Source organism: Drosophila yakuba, unplaced genomic scaffold (assembly GCF_016746365.2).
Source record: "Drosophila yakuba strain Tai18E2 unplaced genomic scaffold, Prin_Dyak_Tai18E2_2.1 Segkk2_quiver_pilon_scaf, whole genome shotgun sequence".
Taxonomy (NCBI): Eukaryota; Metazoa; Arthropoda; class Insecta; order Diptera; family Drosophilidae; genus Drosophila; species Drosophila yakuba.
The window spans coordinates 1,701,205-1,718,994 of NW_025048801.1; the positions used below are offsets into that span (position 1 = coordinate 1,701,205).

Here is a 17,790-nt window from a genome sequence, read left to right on the forward strand (position 1 = left end):
ATGATGATTGCGTGCTAATAAAAGAAAGTGAAAAATAATTAAAATAATATTTCGAGAAAAAATGAGGGGAAAATTATGTCGTTGCCAGGTGAAATCAAGTGATCAATAATAAAAAGAAAAAAACAAAAAAGTGATCTAAAAGCCCCTTTACCCCTCCCTATAGATTCGCCGAAAGCTCTTTCGCCGTCTGGATATGGAGAGGTAAGTCTGCACAACAATGGTTCTAAAATCAAAAGCAAAACAAAGAAAATGTAAAAGCATGTAGAAATCGACGCAAAGTCAACTCGATTTCTCTCAGTAAAGTAAATATCATGTCGATTCTCAATCAACTAATTATTTTTCAATGCTTGTAATTTAACACCGTCTGAGCTGTCATATATTCACCATCGAATTCTTTTTTTTATTAAAACATGCAAGGAAAACGTTACTTTTGCCTTCCCAATCTTTATTATACGCATTTATCTTATTTTTAATACTTATTATATACTATTTTATATTTTTGTATTATACCTATTCTAAATATATACATATCTATACCTATACATACATATACATATTATCTACCCAAAGCACCATTCTCATATCTCTCACATAAAGAAAAAATAATAAATAAGCTCATGTTAGAAGTTATGATTTAGGCCAATTTTAAATGGAGAAATTAAATTAAAAAAAAATTATTCTTATGAATAAAATGTTTTGAAGTTGAAATGATTTGCTAATTTTTCTGCCGTGGGGGTCATGCTGAACCTAAAAATGATAGGGTGTTAAAACGTGAACTTGAAAATAGGGACCATTTAAAATTATTTATTTTTTTTGTACGGAATAAAATGGTCAAGGTTGGGTGGGCTAATACCAGTTGCTATAAAAACAGCCATAGCAACAATTTTTCAAGTCGCCTTGTTTCATAAATTCTTTTCTGTCTATCGCCCCAATGTTTCCTTTTGTTTTTTTTTGTTCTTTTCGGATCTGAGTGCCCTTTTCCTTTAATTCCCGAAGCACGCGAAATTTAATAATTCTTTTTGCATACGACGCCAGCACTGCGAGTAATACGCTTAGAAAAACCCACCCATCGTCCCGAATCTGAGCAAGGCCGGAAGCAACGCGTGCGGTATTACCTCGTATGTCCATCAGCTGGTCCGAATAATAATAATAGTGATATGCTACAGTAACTCCCCAATATAATCATCCTAAGAAGACTTTACTACAACCAAGTGGCAGTTGCACGAATTAAGGGACAGCCGCAAACGCCGCTGAACCACACCGCAATCGGCGATAGGAAGGAAGTACTTCATCGCGAAAAAAGACAGTGAGGTAACAGCACAGCCTGTTACGACACCCTGCACCTATACTTAATTAGCGCTCAACCATAAACCTATCAAACCAAACCAAAAATTTTAACCTAAGAGGCTAGTTAAGATACAGAACATGTAAGTTTGATAAGTGAACTCAACGGCATAGAAAGTTGAGACTAAGCATACAGACTCCAAAGACATAGACGCAGCGCAAGTTTGTTGATTAACGTTGCCACGCCCACAAACCGCCCAAAACTGCCACGCCCACACTTTTGAAAAATGTTTTGATATTTTTTCATTTTTGTATTAGTCATGTAAATTTCTATCGATTTGCCAAAAACTGTCAGTGTTGATAACTCTCCTTCGCACATCCACTACCTGAGTAACGGGTATCAGATAGTCGGAGAACTCGACTATAGCGTTCTGTCTTTTTTGTTTCGCGTCGACCGAAAAATTTTTGTGTAGCCTCGATCGCGAAAGGTTTTTATAACCGTCACTGTGCAGAATTTGTCTAGCACTTAACACGAACTTAGGTTTATTCTACGCGCGTGACGGTCCCTGTTCGGGAGCCAGTGAAAGAAAACAGATTATGTATTTAAAATAAAATATGTTTTCATTCCCGTTACTAGATTCGTTGAAAAGTATGTAACAGGCAGAAGGAAGCGTTTCCGACCATATAAAGTATATATTCTTGATCAGGATCAATAGCCGAGTCGATCTGGCCATGTCCGTTTGTTTGTCCGTATGAAAGTCGAGATCTCAAAAAACTACAGAAGCTAGAAAGTTGAGATTAGGCATACAGACTCCAGAGACATAGACGCAGTGCACGTTTGTCGATTCATGTTGCCACGCCCACCCTAACGCCCATAAACTTTTTGAAGTCCTATTGTCTAGCGTGCTTCTGCCATTTCTTTCAGTAATTCCGAGGGTTATTAAGTTATGAAAGTAATCAAAAAATCATTAAAACACAAGAAAACCGATGTCCGCACGAGTGAGTTCTTCTTTGCCTATTAATTCCGACTTCACGTTTAGCAAACAGGCTGTCTCCCCCTGGGTAAACATATGGCTTCCGAATATTGAAAATGTTACACGCTGTGTGTGGCTGATCTCACCGATGCTTGGTCATCTTTGATGTTTATCCCAATTACAGCTAAAATAGATTCATTCATCTTTTCTTAATGTATGCTTTTTATATGCCAAAAACTTTTGTTTCGCTTTTTATACCCGTTAGTCCTAGAGTAAAAGGGTATACTATATTCGTTGAAAAGTATAAAGAATATTCTTAATCAGGGTCAGCCGAGTCGAACTGGCCATTTCCATCTATCCGTCCTGTCTGTCCCTGGACTCCTATCCAAGCTTAAGTCCCGTCCTCCCAATTCCCACTTCGCCCTTCTCAAATCATACACGGAAGGAAGAGAGTGCCACCGCAACAAACCCACAAGAAGCATCAGCCATCATCCAGAGACAACTGGATGCTCTGGATCCATGGCTGAAAGGTTGGAACATTGTGGTTAACGCGGAGAATGTCCCCCTGTCACCAGGGCTAACCCTGGACCGTGAGGGCTCACATGGGGTCCTCACCTCAACAAAAAAAGTATACAGGTAACAACATACGCCTCAAACAATTGCACTGGCTCATTGGGAAATAATCCAAACTTCGAGAGAAACTCAAACTGCTCGTCTACAAGACTATACTCAAGCCGATCTGGACTTAAGGAATCCAGTTGTGGGGCACTGCAAGCGCTTTGCACCGAATAATGATCCAGCGCTTTCAGAACAGATGCTTGAGAATAGTCTCCAACGCCCATCCCTACCATGAGAACTCTATCATCCTTGAGGAGCTCAGGATTCCATCGGTGGCAGACGAGATCTATCGTCACGGCGAGAGATACGCAAGAAGACTGGACAACCACCTGGCCATCAACCTTCTGGACAACAGCCAATCCCGTATAAGTCTGCTGAGAACGCACCCACTTGACCTCACTCACCATTAAGATAAAAAGTTAGCCCCCACACAAGTACATCCTAGATACACCTATATATGCGTTTTCTTTTTTGTTTGTATTTAGCCTAAATTTGTTTGAGATGCAAAGCAATAGGACGTAGCCGCCCTACATGTTCTGAAGCTATGAGCGTATCAAATTTAGGTATTTATAGCTAACCTACAAAAAAGAGTTTCTCTTTAGGAAAAAAAAATATTTTAGGATTTTAAAATGACGTTAGGTGGCAAATCAAACCGACAAAAATCTTCAAATTGAAAGGAGTATCAAATTTTATTTATTAAAATTTTTGTAAACCTTAAGTTTTACACTTCAACAGCTTCTTCTCCTGAACCAATATACATGTAAGACGGGGTATTGGGACTTCTCAACAAAAGCAGTACTCGAGTAGATTTAAGAAGAGATGCAGAAAAAGTATTAAGACAGCAGAGAAGCAGCAGAGCGACAGAAGAGAGCAGTAGAAACAGCAGAGCGACAGAAGAGAATAGCGACAGCGGAGAAGCGACAGCAGAGCAGCAGCAGAGCGACAGCAGAACAGCAGCAGAGCGAGAGAAGAGGATTCGGAGAGTAGAAGTCAGCAGATACGGACGTCAGAGAACGAGTTAAGAAAGCAGAAAAATCAAAAGCAGAAAACTTAAACTAAACTTGTAACATTCATCGTTAATAATAATACTGATATTTAAATACCTATAATAATAAAAACCAAAGTTGAGTAAATCTCATCTTACATTTGGGGGCTCGTCCTAACCTGAAAATTGCAAGTGACGCCGTCCCGAAAAGTCTCAACGCTGCCCCGAGAAGTCTCAAAAGACGAAGAAGAAGAGTTTGACAGACGCCGGTTAGCAACGGGGAATGCGTGTGAGTGAGAAGGAAATTAAGCAAGAGCCGTCGCGGATTCCAATTTCAAAAGGAAAACAGCCATATTACACAAGGTCAGTGGCTGCAGCAGACAAACAGATTAAAATGAGTACGCCGTTGGAAAGCGATTGCGAAATAAGTGGAAATGAAAATACGAAAGAAATGAAAATCGTGCAAGAACTTGTCGCAACAAGCGGAGACCAATGTGGGAATGCAAGAAGCAACATGCAGAACCTTGTCGCAACAAGCGGAGAGCAATGTGGGAATGCAAGAAGCAACATGCAGAACCTTGTCGCAACAAGCGGAGAGCAAGGTGGGAATGCAAGAAACAACATGCAGAATCATGTCGGGACAAGTGGAGAGCAACGTGGCGCAGCTGGTTTAATCGAAAGCAGCTCGATCGACGAAAATACAAGAACGCTGAAAGATTTAGTGCAGCTTCTTGCTATTAAGATTGGAGCGGAGGAGCGAAACAACGGTTGCTTGATTACGGCAGAAAGCTTTGCGAAGATCATTCCAGAGTTTGACGGAGAGTCCATGCCGGTTAAAAATTGGTTTGAAAATTTTGAGATGAATGCGGCAGCCTACGATCTGAACATTAAGCAGATGTATGTTCAGGCTCGCGCCAAAATGACGAACACAGCGAAGTTGTTTTTGGACTCTACGTATGTACACCAATACTCAGAGATGCGTATGCTGATGGAGACAGAGTTCAGTCGACAATATGTGTGCAGCGCGGATGTACACGAGCAGCTCCGCGACCGCAAGAAACGCAAGCAGGAATCTTTTCACGAATACCTACTACAGATGAAAAAGATCGCTTCACTTGGCAACATTGATGCACGTTCAGTTATCCGCTATGTTGTTGACGGCTTGAACATGAGAAGTGATTTCAGATACTCTCTCTACAGTTGCAAGTCTTACAAAGAACTACAGGAGCAGTATGAGGTGTTCGACCGTGTGATCGAGAAGCCATTTAATCCTAACGAGGGAAAGTGGACGTCCAGCCAGAAAAAGCAGCACGAGGGACAGCACGACAGGAAGCGTCACTGCTTTAACTGCGGATCATTAGATCATCATCGTAAGGACTGCAAGTCTGCTGTAAAATGCTTCAGTTGCAACAAAGAGGGTCACATGTCAAGAGATTGCCCTGGGTCAGCTGCTGGTGTCCAAGTCGTACGCAGCTCAAGTCGCATGAAAAATGTCACTATCAACAATGTGGCAGTGGAGTGTCTGGTAGATACGGGAGCCGATGTATCTATACTGCGCAAGTATATCTTTAACAAGATACCAAATGTTACCCTGGAGAGGTGTGCGTCGAAGCTTTGTGGGCTGGGAAGGAAGATTACGTGCACAGTTGGCTACTTTTTGGCGGAGGTTGCGGTGGACAAGGAGATAACTAGACACAAGTTCGTCGTAGTGGAGGATGAAGACATCGAGTATGATGCGCTGCTCGGTTTTGATTTTGTATCGAAGTTTGACTTTTCGCTGTCGGCCGACGGATACAAGTTTTCTTCCCCGCTGGGGGAGAAAGCTTGTGAGGAACCAAATCAGATGAGTATTTACAACATAATAAATTCAGATGATGAAATAGATGTTCCTCCGCAGTTCGCTAAAGAGGTGTCGCTGCTGATCAATAACTACAAGGCGGTGGATTCGGTAGCCGAAGTCCCAGTGAGGCTAAGAATCGTCCGGGATGGTGAAATCATCCCATTTCGTCAATCCCCAAGTAGATTTGCGATTGCCGAAAAGCAGATCAACGAATGGTTAGATGCTGGAATCATTCGCCCATCTACATCTAACTTTGCTAGCCGTCTTGTACTGGTGAACAAAAAAGATGGCACACGGCGTATTTGCGTCGATTTTCGAAAGCTGAACTCGATGGTTTTGAGAGACTTTTTTCCCGTTCCTATAATCGACGAAGTTCTGCAAAAGCTGCAAAAAGCACGCTTTTTTACTGTAATGGACTTGGAGAATGGTTTCTTCCACGTGGCCATTGAGGAGGATAGCAAAAAATTCACAGCCTTCATCACCAAATCCGGATTGTACGAATTCAATAGAACCCCGTTTGGATTTCAGCTGTTTTTATTCGTTACGTTAATCACGTGTTCCAAGAGCTGATGAGCAGAGATGTTCTCGACTTGTACATGGATGATATAATTATCCACGCCGAGACTGCAGAGCAATGTTTGGAAAAGATTAAACTCGTGTTTAACAGAGCTGGAGCGTTTGGCCTGAAGATAAAGTGGCGAAAATGTCACTTTTTGCAAAAGAAGATTTATTTTTTGGGCCACAACATTGAGGACGGAAACATATGGCCTGGACAGGAAAAGACAGCTGCGGTCAGCAAATTTCCGGTGCCCAAAAACGTCAGAGCAGTCCAAGCTTTTTTAGGGCTGACTGGATTTTTGTTTGCTTTCAAATGGCCCATCCGCAGATGAATGCATTCCATAGTTTGAAGGATGCGTTGACAAAGGAACCCGTTTTAAAGTTGTATATCAGAGCGGCCAAAACTGAATTACACACGGATGCATCAAAAGATGGATTTGCAGCGGTTTTAATGCAGTGGTTCGATGGCAGACTCCATCCAATACAATACTGGAGTAAGAAGACGTCAGAAGCGGAGTCCCGCCAGCACAGTTATATCCTAGAAGCAAAGGCCGTTTATCTAGCGTTGAAGAAATTTAGACATTATCTGCTGGGATCGCCGTTTAAGCTGGTTACGGATTGGTCTGCTTTTAAACAAACCCTACAGAAAGCGGATGTGCCGAGGGCAGTCACGCAGTGGATTGTTTACCTGCAGGATTTCGAGTTGGCAGTGGAACATCGCCCTGGGGAACGGTTGAAGCATGTGGACTGCCTTAGTCGCTATCCCGATCGTGTGATGCTCGTGTCCTCTGAGATCACAGCTCAAATCAAAGTCGCACAAGGAAAAGATGAGATGCTAAAGGCAATTATGGAAATTCTGGAGAGTCGTCCATATGAGGGCTACAAGATGAAAGCTGGACTTGTCTTCAAGGAGGTGAACGGCAATGACCTCCTTGTGATCCCGAAATCGATGGAGAAAGAAGTAATTGTTGAAGCCCATAGTGCAAAATGCAAAATGACCGCACTACAGAAAACTGTTCATGCTGTTCAACAATTGTATTGGATTCCTCACTTAGAACAGAAGGCTCAGCAGGTAGTGAACAACTGTGTGAGATGCATCATTTTCAACAAGAAACTTGGCAAGAAGGAAGGATTCCTAAGCTGTATTGATAAAGGTGATCAACCCCTTCACACGCTGCACGTTGATCATTTGGGCCCCATGGATGCTACGGGAAAACAGTACAAGTACATATTTGCGATGGTGGATTCATTTACAAAGTTTATATGGCTGTTCCCAACGAAAACTACAAGCTGTGAGGAGACACTGAAGAAGTTGAAGATTTGGTCAGAAGTTTTTGGTAACCCCGTGAGGATGGTTTCGGACAGAGGCTCCGCTTTCACAGCCAACTTGTTTGCAGAACATATGAAGGAACACGGAATCGAGCACGTTTGGAGTACAACAGGGGTTCCACGTGGAAATGGACAAGTTGAAAGGGTGAATCGTACAATTTTGTCGATTATTTCAAAGATGTCGGCGGATGAACCAGCCAAGTGGTTTAAGGCAGTGCCAGACGTGCAGAGAGCGGTCAATTCACACGTACATGCATCAACCAAGAAGTCACCATTTGAGCTGCTATTCGGAGTGCAAATGAACAATAAGCCAATGGATCGTATTCTACAGCTTTTGGAGGAGGAGATGTATTTGAATTTTGACGAGCAACGACAGCAACTGAGAAAGGATGCAAAGATCGAGATTCAACGCGCACAGGAATCTTATAAAAGGAATTTTGACCTTAAGCGGAAACCAGAAGTCGCATATAAAGTAGGAGACCTAGTCGCTATACGCCGGACACAATTTGTTGCGGGAAAGAAATTGGCTGGAGAATATATGGGACCGTACGAAGTTTCAACTGTCAAGAGGAACGGCAGATACGAAGTTCGAAAGGCAGCAGATTTTGAAGGCCCATGTAAGACTTCCACAAGTTGTGATTACATGAAGTTGTGGAGGTATGTCCAGGACAATGAGGATGATTGGTCATCTGGGACAGATGAATAGTCAGGAATGGCCGAATGTAAGACGGGGTATTGGGACTTCTCAACAAAAGCAGTCCTCGAGTAGATTTAAGAAGAGATGCAGAAAAAGTATTAAGACAGCAGAGAAGCAGCAGAGCGACAGAAGAGAGCAGTAGAAACAGCAGAGCGACAGAAGAGAATAGCGACAGCGGAGAAGCGACAGCAGAGCAGCAGCAGAGCGACAGCAGAACAGCAGCAGAGCGAGAGAAGAGGATTCGGAGAGTAGAAGTCAGCAGATACGGACGTCAGAGAACGAGTTAAGAAAGCAGAAAAATCAAAAGCAGAAAACTTAAACTAAACTTGTAACATTCATCGTTAATAATAATACTGATATTTAAATACCTATAATAATAAAAACCAAAGTTGAGTAAATCTCATCTTACATTTGGGGGCTCGTCCTAACCTGAAAATTGCAAGTGACGCCGTCCCGAAAAGTCTCAACGCTGCCCCGAGAAGTCTCAAAAGACGAAGAAGAAGAGTTTGACAGACGCCGGTTAGCAACGGGGAATGCGTGTGAGTGAGAAGGAAATTAAGCAAGAGCCGTCGCGGATTCCAATTTCAAAAGGAAAACAGCCATATTACACAAGGTCAGTGGCTGCAGCAGACAAACAGATTAAAATGAGTACGCCGTTGGAAAGCGATTGCGAAATAAGTGGAAATGAAAATACGAAAGAAATGAAAATCGTGCAAGAACTTGTCGCAACAAGCGGAGAGCAATGTGGGAATGCAAGAAGCAACATGCAGAACCTTGTCGCAACAAGCGGAGAGCAATGTGGGAATGCAAGAAGCAACATGCAGAACCTTGTCGCAACAAGCGGAGAGCAAGGTGGGAATGCAAGAAACAACATGCAGAATCATGTCGGGACAAGTGGAGAGCAACGTGGCGCAGCTGGTTTAATCGAAAGCAGCTCGATCGACGAAAATACAAGAACGCTGAAAGATTTAGTGCAGCTTCTTGCTATTAAGATTGGAGCGGAGGAGCGAAACAACGGTTGCTCGATTACGGCAGAAAGCTTTGCGAAGATCTTTCCAGAGTTTGACGGAGAGTCCATGCCGGTTAAAAATTGGTTTGAAAATTTTGAGATAAATGCGGCAGCCTACGATCTGAACATTAAGCAGATGTATGTTCAGGCTCGCGCCAAAATGACGAACACAGCGAAGTTGTTTTTGGACTCTACGTATGTACACCAATACTCAGAGATGCGTATGCTGATGGAGACAGAGTTCAGTCGACAATATGTGTGCAGCGCGGATGTACACGAGCAGCTCCGCGACCGCAAGAAACGCAAGCAGGAATCTTTTCACGAATACCTACTACAGATGAAAAAGATCGCTTCACTTGGCAACATTGATGCACGTTCAGTTATCCGCTATGTTGTTGACGGCTTGAACATGAGAAGTGATTTCAGATACTCTCTCTACAGTTGCAAGTCTTACAAAGAACTACAGGAGCAGTATGAGGTGTTCGACCGTGTGGTCGAGAAGCCATTTAATCCTAACGAGGGAAAGTGGACGTCGAGCCAGAAAAAGCAGCACGAGGGACAGCACGACAGGAAGAGTCACTGCTTTAACTGCGGATCATTAGATCATCATCGTAAGGACTGCAAGTCTGCTGTAAAATGCTTCAGTTGCAACAAAGAGGGTCACATGTCAAGAGATTGCCCTGGGTCAGCTGCTGGTGTCCAAGTCGTACGCAGCTCAAGTCGCATGAAAAATGTCACTATCAACAATGTGGCAGTGGAGTGTCTGGTAGATACGGGAGCCGATGTATCTATACTGCGCAAGTATATCTTTAACAAGATACCAAATGTTACCCTGGAGAGGTGTGCGTCGAAGCTTCGTGGGCTGGGAAGGAAGATTACGTGCACAGTTGGCTACTTTTTGGCGGAGGTTGCGGTGGACAAGGAGATAACTAGACACAAGTTCGTCGTAGTGGAGGATGAAGACATCGAGTATGATGCGCTGCTCGGTTTTGATTTTGTATCGAAGTTTGACTTTTCGCTGTCGGCCGACGGATACAAGTTTTCTTCCCCGCTGGGGGAGAAAGCTTGTGAGGAACCAAATCAGATGAGTATTTACAACATAATAAATTCAGATGATGAAATAGATGTTCCTCCGCAGTTCGCTAAAGAGGTGTCGCTGCTGATCAATAACTACAAGGCGGTGGATTCGGTAGCCGAAGTCCCAGTGAGGCTAAGAATCGTCCGGGATGGTGAAATCATCCCATTTCGTCAATCCCCAAGTAGATTTGCGATTGCCGAAAAGCAGATCAACGAATGGTTAGATGCTGGAATCATTCGCCCATCTACATCTAACTTTGCTAGCCGTCTTGTACTGGTGAACAAAAAAGATGGCACACGGCGTATTTGCGTCGATTTTCGAAAGCTGAACTCGATGGTTTTGAGAGACTTTTTTCCCGTTCCTATAATCGACGACGTTCTGCAAAAGCTGCAAAAAGCACGCTTTTTTACTGTAATGGACTTGGAGAATGGTTTCTTCCACGTGGCCATTGAGGAGGATAGCAAAAAATTCACAGCCTTCATCACCAAATCCGGATTGTACGAATTCAATAGAACCCCGTTTGGATTTCAGCTGTTTTTATTCGTTACGTTAATCACGTGTTCCAAGAGCTGATGAGCAGAGATGTTCTCGACTTGTACATGGATGATATAATTATCCACGCCGAGACTGCAGAGCAATGTTTGGAAAAGATTAAACTCGTGTTTAACAGAGCTGGAGCGTTTGGCCTGAAGATAAAGTGGCGAAAATGTCACTTTTTGCAAAAGAAGATTTATTTTTTGGGCCACAACATTGAGGACGGAAACATATGGCCTGGACAGGAAAAGACAGCTGCGGTCAGCAAATTTCCGGTGCCCAAAAACGTCAGAGCAGTCCAAGCTTTTTTAGGGCTGACTGGATTTTTGTTTGCTTTCAAATGGCCCATCCGCAGATGAATGCATTCCATAGTTTGAAGGATGCGTTGACAAAGGAACCCGTTTTAAAGTTGTATATCAGAGCGGCCAAAACTGAATTACACACGGATGCATCAAATGGGGAACGGTTGAAGCATGTGGACTGCCTTAGTCGCTATCCCGATCGTGTGATGCTCGTGTCCTCTGAGATCACAGCTCGAATCAAAGTCGCACAAGGAAAAGATGAGATGCTAAAGGCAATTATGGAAATTCTGGAGAGTCGTTCATATGAGGGCTACAAGATGAAAGCTGGACTTGTCTTCAAGGAGGTGAACGGCAATGACCTCCTTGTGATCCCGAAATCGATGGAGAAAGAAGTAATTGTTGAAGCCCATAGTGCAAAATGCAAAATGACCGCACTACAGAAAACTGTTCATGCTGTTCAACAATTGTATTGGATTCCTCACTTAGAACAGAAGGCTCAGCAGGTAGTGAACAACTGTGTGAGATGCATCATTTTCAACAAGAAACTTGGCAAGAAGGAAGGATTCCTAAGCTGTATTGATAAAGGTGATCAACCCCTTCACACGCTGCACGTTGATCATTTGGGCCCCATGGATGCTACGGGAAAACAGTACAAGTACATATTTGCGATGGTGGATTCATTTACAAAGTTTATATGGCTGTTCCCAACGAAAACTACAAGCTGTGAGGAGACACTGAAGAAGTTGAAGATTTGGTCAGAAGTTTTTGGTAACCCCGTGAGGATGGTTTCGGACAGAGGCTCCGCTTTCACAGCCAACTTGTTTGCAGAACATATGAAGGAACACGGAATCGAGCACGTTTGGAGTACAACAGGGGTTCCACGTGGAAATGGACAAGTTGAAAGGGTGAATCGTACAATTTTGTCGATTATTTCAAAGATGTCGGCGGATGAACCAGCCAAGTGGTTTAAGGCAGTGCCAGACGTGCAGAGAGCGGTCAATTCACACGTACATGCATCAACCAAGAAGTCACCATTTGAGCTGCTATTCGGAGTGCAAATGAACAATAAGCCAATGGATCGTATTCTACAGCTTTTGGAGGAGGAGATGTATTTGAATTTTGACGAGCAACGACAGCAACTGAGAAAGGATGCAAAGATCGAGATTCAACGCGCACAGGAATCTTATAAAAGGAATTTTGACCTTAAGCGGAAACCAGAAGTCGCATATAAAGTAGGAGACCTAGTCGCTATACGCCGGACACAATTTGTTGCGGGAAAGAAATTGGCTGGAGAATATATGGGACCGTACGAAGTTTCAACTGTCAAGAGGAACGGCAGATACGAAGTTCGAAAGGCAGCAGATTTTGAAGGCCCATGTAAGACTTCCACAAGTTGTGATTACATGAAGTTGTGGAGGTATGTCCAGGACAATGAGGATGATTGGTCATCTGGGACAGATGAATAGTCAGGAATGGCCGAATGTAAGACGGGGTATTGGGACTTCTCAACAAAAGCAGTACTCGAGTAGATTTAAGAAGAGATGCAGAAAAAGTATTAAGACAGCAGAGAAGCAGCAGAGCGACAGAAGAGAGCAGTAGAAACAGCAGAGCGACAGAAGAGAATAGCGACAGCGGAGAAGCGACAGCAGAGCAGCAGCAGAGCGACAGCAGAACAGCAGCAGAGCGAGAGAAGAGGATTCGGAGAGTAGAAGTCAGCAGATACGGACGTCAGAGAACGAGTTAAGAAAGCAGAAAAATCAAAAGCAGAAAACTTAAACTAAACTTGTAACATTCATCGTTAATAATAATACTGATATTTAAATACCTATAATAATAAAAACCAAAGTTGAGTAAATCTCATCTTACATACATATATGTTTCAAAGTTCGTTATGCACTCCCTTTTGTTTTTGCGCACTCTTTCAATTTGCGAATCGTAGGATCGGACAACCACAACAGATTTTGATCTCTTCAAAGGCTCTCCTGGTGCAGTGATTTTGGAACACTTATAAAAACATTTCGGGGAAGTTCATAGATACTTTCGAACTGTAAATAATACGGAATATATAGATAAATTTCTGTGGAAAGCTCACAAGTAAGTGTTGACCGATTCGGGCTCAAAAAAAAATAAGTGTTCTTAAAAAAAGCTTTGAACATGAAATCCGATATTAAATATTTAATCGAAGAATTTAGAGAACTTAATCTTCGAAGCATTTTTCCGTGGATTTCTCGAGTAAACCATAAGGAAGAAAACAGTTTCTTAAAAAGCTATGTTTCCAAGCAACTTACAAAAGCCTTTGACGGAATGATATTATAACTTGCAAGTTTCACCAATAGAATAATTATTCTTTAGTCGCATGCCCAGCAAAGAGAGATGGCAGGATTCCTATTTTTGAAACATTTCCCACTCGCCTTAGTCAATTGTCTTGACAATCAGATAACCGTTACTCAGGTAGAGGGAGTTGGATATTTAAAAATTCTTTTGGTATTGTATAGAAATAGTCAAAATAATAAAATCTAAATTTAGTTTTAAAGCACTATTTTTATTAAACAGGTCAAACTGAACATCTTTTGATTTACGGAGTAAATAAGTCATATTTCCCTAAATTGGTTTTTTAAATTGCAACTATATCACTTCGTTAAAATAAGTTGTTGGTAATTTTAAATATTTAAACGAGTAACGGGTAAAAAAGCTAAACACTTTTTCCTGTTTCTGGGCTATATTGCTTTACTGAAACTAGTGATATGCTGAACAGAGATAATCAAGCATAATACGTTCACCAATTAATATTAAGCGATATACTGAGCTCAGACACTACATCATGGTAACTGGTGTGCAACAGCTCATATGATTTTTCAGTTTGAAAGCCGTCTAAAAAGTCTTTGTAAATATGTTTCGTTAAGGAGTTTTCGGGTTCGGACAGTGGAAGGTTGTGGTATAATTCCTCCAGTTTCCGGGTAAGCTCGCGAACGTGTTGTCCGGTAGTGGGGCGTATTTGTGCTCCTCCGTTAATGCATCCTGAGGGACAGGCCATTACCTCAACGAAGTGGTAGTTTGATACCTTTCCACGCTTTAACTTTTGTACCATGTTTTGTATGTTCCGGAAACCGTTGGCAATAGCAAATTTCAGGACGGTGTTTCCATTTTTTTTAAGTATAATTTCTCTAAAGTCACGATTTTTTAGCTGTTTGAATTCCAACTCATTTGTCGGGACTTCGTTAAAAATCTGTTTTGCGGCGAACTTAAATACATGTTCTGCGTAACCGCCAGACAACGTCTTCTCGTGAGCCCATACCATTAAGTCTGGGCGTACATTAGACCAGGGCCAGTCCAGATCAAGGGGATCGAACTGTGACAGCGTCCGCTGCGCCTCACCCAGCAACTGTTCCACCTCAACTGCAAAGATGCATTATATTAATATTAGGTCATATTGTAGTTTTGGCTTTCACAACCTGAAGTGATAACACAGTCTACGTCGCGTGAGTTATTTGTCTTGCTAAAAAAATCATCTCGCGAGGCCTCAAGCTTCTTGTCGTAGCAGGGCATTACGGTCACATGGTAGATTCGCGACGCAGGAATATTTAGCTTTTCGGCAAGGATATGCTTCACAAGCACTCCCATTATTTGCTGTGGAGATCGGGTAGTGGAAACGTAAGGTAGTATGAAATTTCCATGTGTTTTCTCCGCGTAACAAACCCACCCCGGGCAAGAGGAGCTAAGCATGGTCAAGTTCTCATTTTCGCGGTACCTTTCTACAAATTCTTGACGACATTCGAGAAGAGCGATATCGTCCGCCACCTTAGTGGACAAAACATAGTTGCCACCCAAACTGCGAAAATATCCAGCAAGATGACGGGCAGCATCCTCCACACCTATTTGATAGCGATGGGCTAAGCTTAGTAGAGGCTGGGTGGCAACGGAAAATACGATCGTACGCACATTATCCCAGTCCTCAGTGGCCTTTTTTTTTGAATTCTCTTGTAGGACCCTAAGCAACTCTTCTTGGCTCTGCTGCGTGATCAGGACTCCTTCGGCTGAAGTAATACAACCTGAGCATGCAAGACAGTCTTGCAGAGTAATTTCAACTTTATTAAGTTTTTGTTTTCCACTCTGCAACGAAAAAATTTCGATCCATAAAACAAAGTGATTCCGAGAGATTCTTACCTCAGATTCCTCAAAGCAGCTGTCACCCTTTATCTTGATCTTTGCCCCAGTCTTTGATCTTGCCTTATCTATTTCCACTGGTTTAATGCATATCTGAAAACAATTAAAATGAAATTCAATTCATCTCGGTATATTGTTGTTTCAAACCTGTGAGGGAGTAATAAAATCATCTATATCTGTAAGCTGCAAGGCTCTGCTCAACCTTGACATGGTATCAGTAAAAAGTTGTTTTTCCCTTTTTATTTTATAAAAAATGAGATTAAGTCAGCTAAAACCGTCCTGAACTTATCCAAATATTTGGTTCAGTATAAAGTTAGCCAGTATCACATCAAATTGACCCAAGATAGCGTCGATACGTAGCAGTAACTGTGGAACGGACGGTATGGAATATGAGATTACATACGAATTTTCATCATAGCTACAACTGAAAACGCGTGCTGAGAAGAAAGTTAAAAAATTGGTTTGTGTTTCTTTTCTGTTATTCTTTCATTTATTTACGTCTTATTCTATACATGTTATTGCCCATGTTTCTGTGACTTCTTGTGTATTTTTTACTTTACGTTTTATTCTATACATAGTTTTCCCCATGTTTTTGTGACTTCATGTCTATTATTTACTATATTACTATGTGCGCGTTCGGTGCACACACATTTCGTAAATTCTATGCGATTGACACCAGGATGGAGAAGAAGTGTGAAAGCGCAAAGAAGGAACAAACTGTTTATTGTGGTGTTGTAGTGGCGACTGAAATACATTATTTGGCCAAATAGCATGCTACACATCATTAAAGATATAAACCGATCTTTGGGGCATATGGAAGAACGTAAACGTATTTCAACCTAAAACACCAACAAAATTTTTAAGCCGTGCTTTTAATGCATGTGCATAAAATTAGTGAGCTGCATTTTTTTTATCGAATTTTTTCCAGAAGAGAATTTAGCTCATAGCGGCACCACGGATGATCTGGAAAGCTCGTGTTCCAATTAGGAAATTTTTGATGCTGCTGAGCTTGAACCTAAGTCACTCCATCCGTTTCCGTAGTTAATTTCGTTTCTGATCGAGATCTGGTGGAGTGCAAGAGCATTTCAGTTGCTTCCCGCAGTCAAGTTTTTTAATAAGGGCTAAGTCCAAGCTGACGAGTGGCGGGGAATTTTCGTAGGAGGGACCTTCGAGCCCTTTCGCCGTCCGACAGCTGGGAATGCGCGAATTAAATCAAATTTCGATCCTTACAAGCTGATGTGCCTCAATTCTGTCTCTACGAACGGCATTAACCTACATGGCGTTACGTAACTCTTACGGAAGCCTTCAATGATTTTTATATGTAAACTGTTGCTAAAACTAAAAGCCAAGAGAAAAACTGCACCTGAAATTATATCTACACTTTCCAGCTATTTAAGTAATTCCAAATTAAGTTAAAGTAAAGTTTCTCTCGCTCAATGTGAAGAATATGGTAAAAAAAATGTCTCTTTATCGCATCTGTTTAGCGCAAGAACCGCAATTAATTTTCAGACACCGAAGGAAGTCGATCTTTCGCCGACGGACATAATGTTTGAGTGTTGATAATAAAAGCTTCTTTTTTTTTTGGAATAAGCAAACGAAAGCCTAAAGAAGTTAAATTAATTCTACCTATCGTCGTGCAAACGGTGTTGCCTTTAAACGGCTACTCCACCATGGATCCCGAAAGAAAAGTCAGACTTAATCCGTGGCAGTAGGCTTGGTAGGCGCGTTTTATTCTGTGAGGATTAAGGGTTATAACAGTTGGAATCAACTTATTCCTAGCTCACCGCAGTGTGTCCTCCAAGCTTTCGCGCGAAAATGGAAAATGCTAAGTTTTCCCGGCGTATTGAAAACTTGCGATGGTGACAATAAGTGTGCCCGCACACATTTTGGCTAATAATCCTAACATATTCGAACTTGCTCCCAATGCAAAGAAAAATAAAAATACTAACTATCGACTACAATGTTCGATCCTGGACACTACTCTATGCTAAAAGTTTAACCTGAATTGAACATCGCAGGAAATTAAATTAATAAACTATCGCTACCCAACATTAAACTTAATTTATCGGAATTTATGAATTAGATTGAAGACGAAACGGAACCAAGCTAGAATAAACTAAACTTAAAAAGCGATAAAAGATGAAGCAAACCTGTACAATTAAACATATTAATTTCTATTCCTATAATTATTATTAAGATGATATATATATAATCTATTTCCATATCCATCTCAAGACCAATGACTTTAAATGTAATGTTTGCCTCAATCAGTACACTTATATTAAACCTTATTGTCGAATGAAATCATGAAATCTTAAATCCATGTGTTTTTACCGAATGATGACTCCGCGGTCGTAAGGATCAAAAGGGATCACCAGAGCCATGCTCTTGCGGCGGGTGATAGTATTTCTGTGTCTT

The 17,790-nt window shown here is 41.8% G+C and overlaps 3 protein-coding genes across 6 annotated transcripts; 2 read left to right on the forward strand and 1 right to left on the reverse strand.

Moving 5' to 3' along the window:
• Positions 1-4,483: 4,483 nt before the first annotated feature.
• LOC122319644 lies at positions 4,484-6,271 on the forward strand. The gene has a single exon (XM_043207245.1). The coding sequence runs from the start codon at positions 4,484-4,486 to the stop codon at positions 6,269-6,271; it is 1,788 nt and encodes a 595-aa protein (XP_043063180.1).
• A 2,547-nt stretch (positions 6,272-8,818) lies between these two features.
• On the forward strand, positions 8,819-11,186 carry LOC120322243. The gene is made up of 2 exons (XM_039377297.2): positions 8,819-9,029; positions 9,084-11,186. The coding sequence occupies exons 1-2, from the start codon at positions 8,819-8,821 to the stop codon at positions 10,943-10,945; spliced, it is 2,073 nt and encodes a 690-aa protein (XP_039233231.1). The 3' UTR covers positions 10,946-11,186.
• A 2,543-nt stretch (positions 11,187-13,729) lies between these two features.
• LOC6539081 (probable cytosolic Fe-S cluster assembly factor GE22682) lies at positions 13,730-17,307 on the reverse strand. 4 transcript variants are annotated; one of them, XM_002085936.3, is made up of 6 exons: positions 17,157-17,302; positions 16,999-17,105; positions 15,520-15,738; positions 15,373-15,465; positions 14,661-15,318; positions 13,730-14,604 (listed from the first exon to the last, which is right to left on the reverse strand). In XM_002085936.3, exons 3-6 carry the CDS (start codon positions 15,580-15,582, stop codon positions 13,985-13,987), a joined length of 1,434 nt encoding a protein of 477 aa, XP_002085972.1. In that variant the 5' UTR covers positions 15,583-15,738; positions 16,999-17,105; positions 17,157-17,302; the 3' UTR covers positions 13,730-13,984. The 4 variants fall into 4 exon arrangements, with proteins under 4 accessions (XP_002085972.1, XP_039233232.1, XP_015045321.1 ...); XM_015189834.2 differs by lacking the exon at positions 13,730-14,604 and having other exon boundaries at positions 14,760-14,835; positions 14,909-15,318; positions 17,157-17,307; XM_039377298.2 differs by lacking the exon at positions 16,999-17,105 and having other exon boundaries at positions 17,157-17,254.
• Positions 17,308-17,790: the final 483 nt, after the last annotated feature.

Excerpts from the sequence above, each read along its gene's own strand:
- LOC120322243 (XM_039377297.2), top strand. The coding sequence starts at position 8,819 with ATGCGTGTGAGTGAGAAGGAAATTAAGCAAGAGCCGTCGCGGATTCCA. Across the intron at positions 9,030-9,083 it reads CGCAACAAGCGGAGAGCAAT|GTGGGAATGCAAGAAGCAAC; the intron begins GTGGGAATGCAA and ends GCGGAGAGCAAT.
- LOC6539081 (XM_002085936.3), bottom strand. The coding sequence starts at position 15,582 with ATGTCAAGGTTGAGCAGAGCCTTGCAGCTTACAGATATAGATGATTTT. Across the intron at positions 15,466-15,519 it reads ATTTTATTACTCCCTCACAG|ATATGCATTAAACCAGTGGA; the intron begins GTTTGAAACAAC and ends AATTGTTTTCAG. Across the intron at positions 15,319-15,372 it reads GCTGCTTTGAGGAATCTGAG|AGTGGAAAACAAAAACTTAA; the intron begins GTAAGAATCTCT and ends TTTTCGTTGCAG.
- LOC122319644 (XM_043207245.1), top strand. The coding sequence starts at position 4,484 with ATGCAGAATCATGTCGGGACAAGTGGAGAGCAACGTGGCGCAGCTGGT.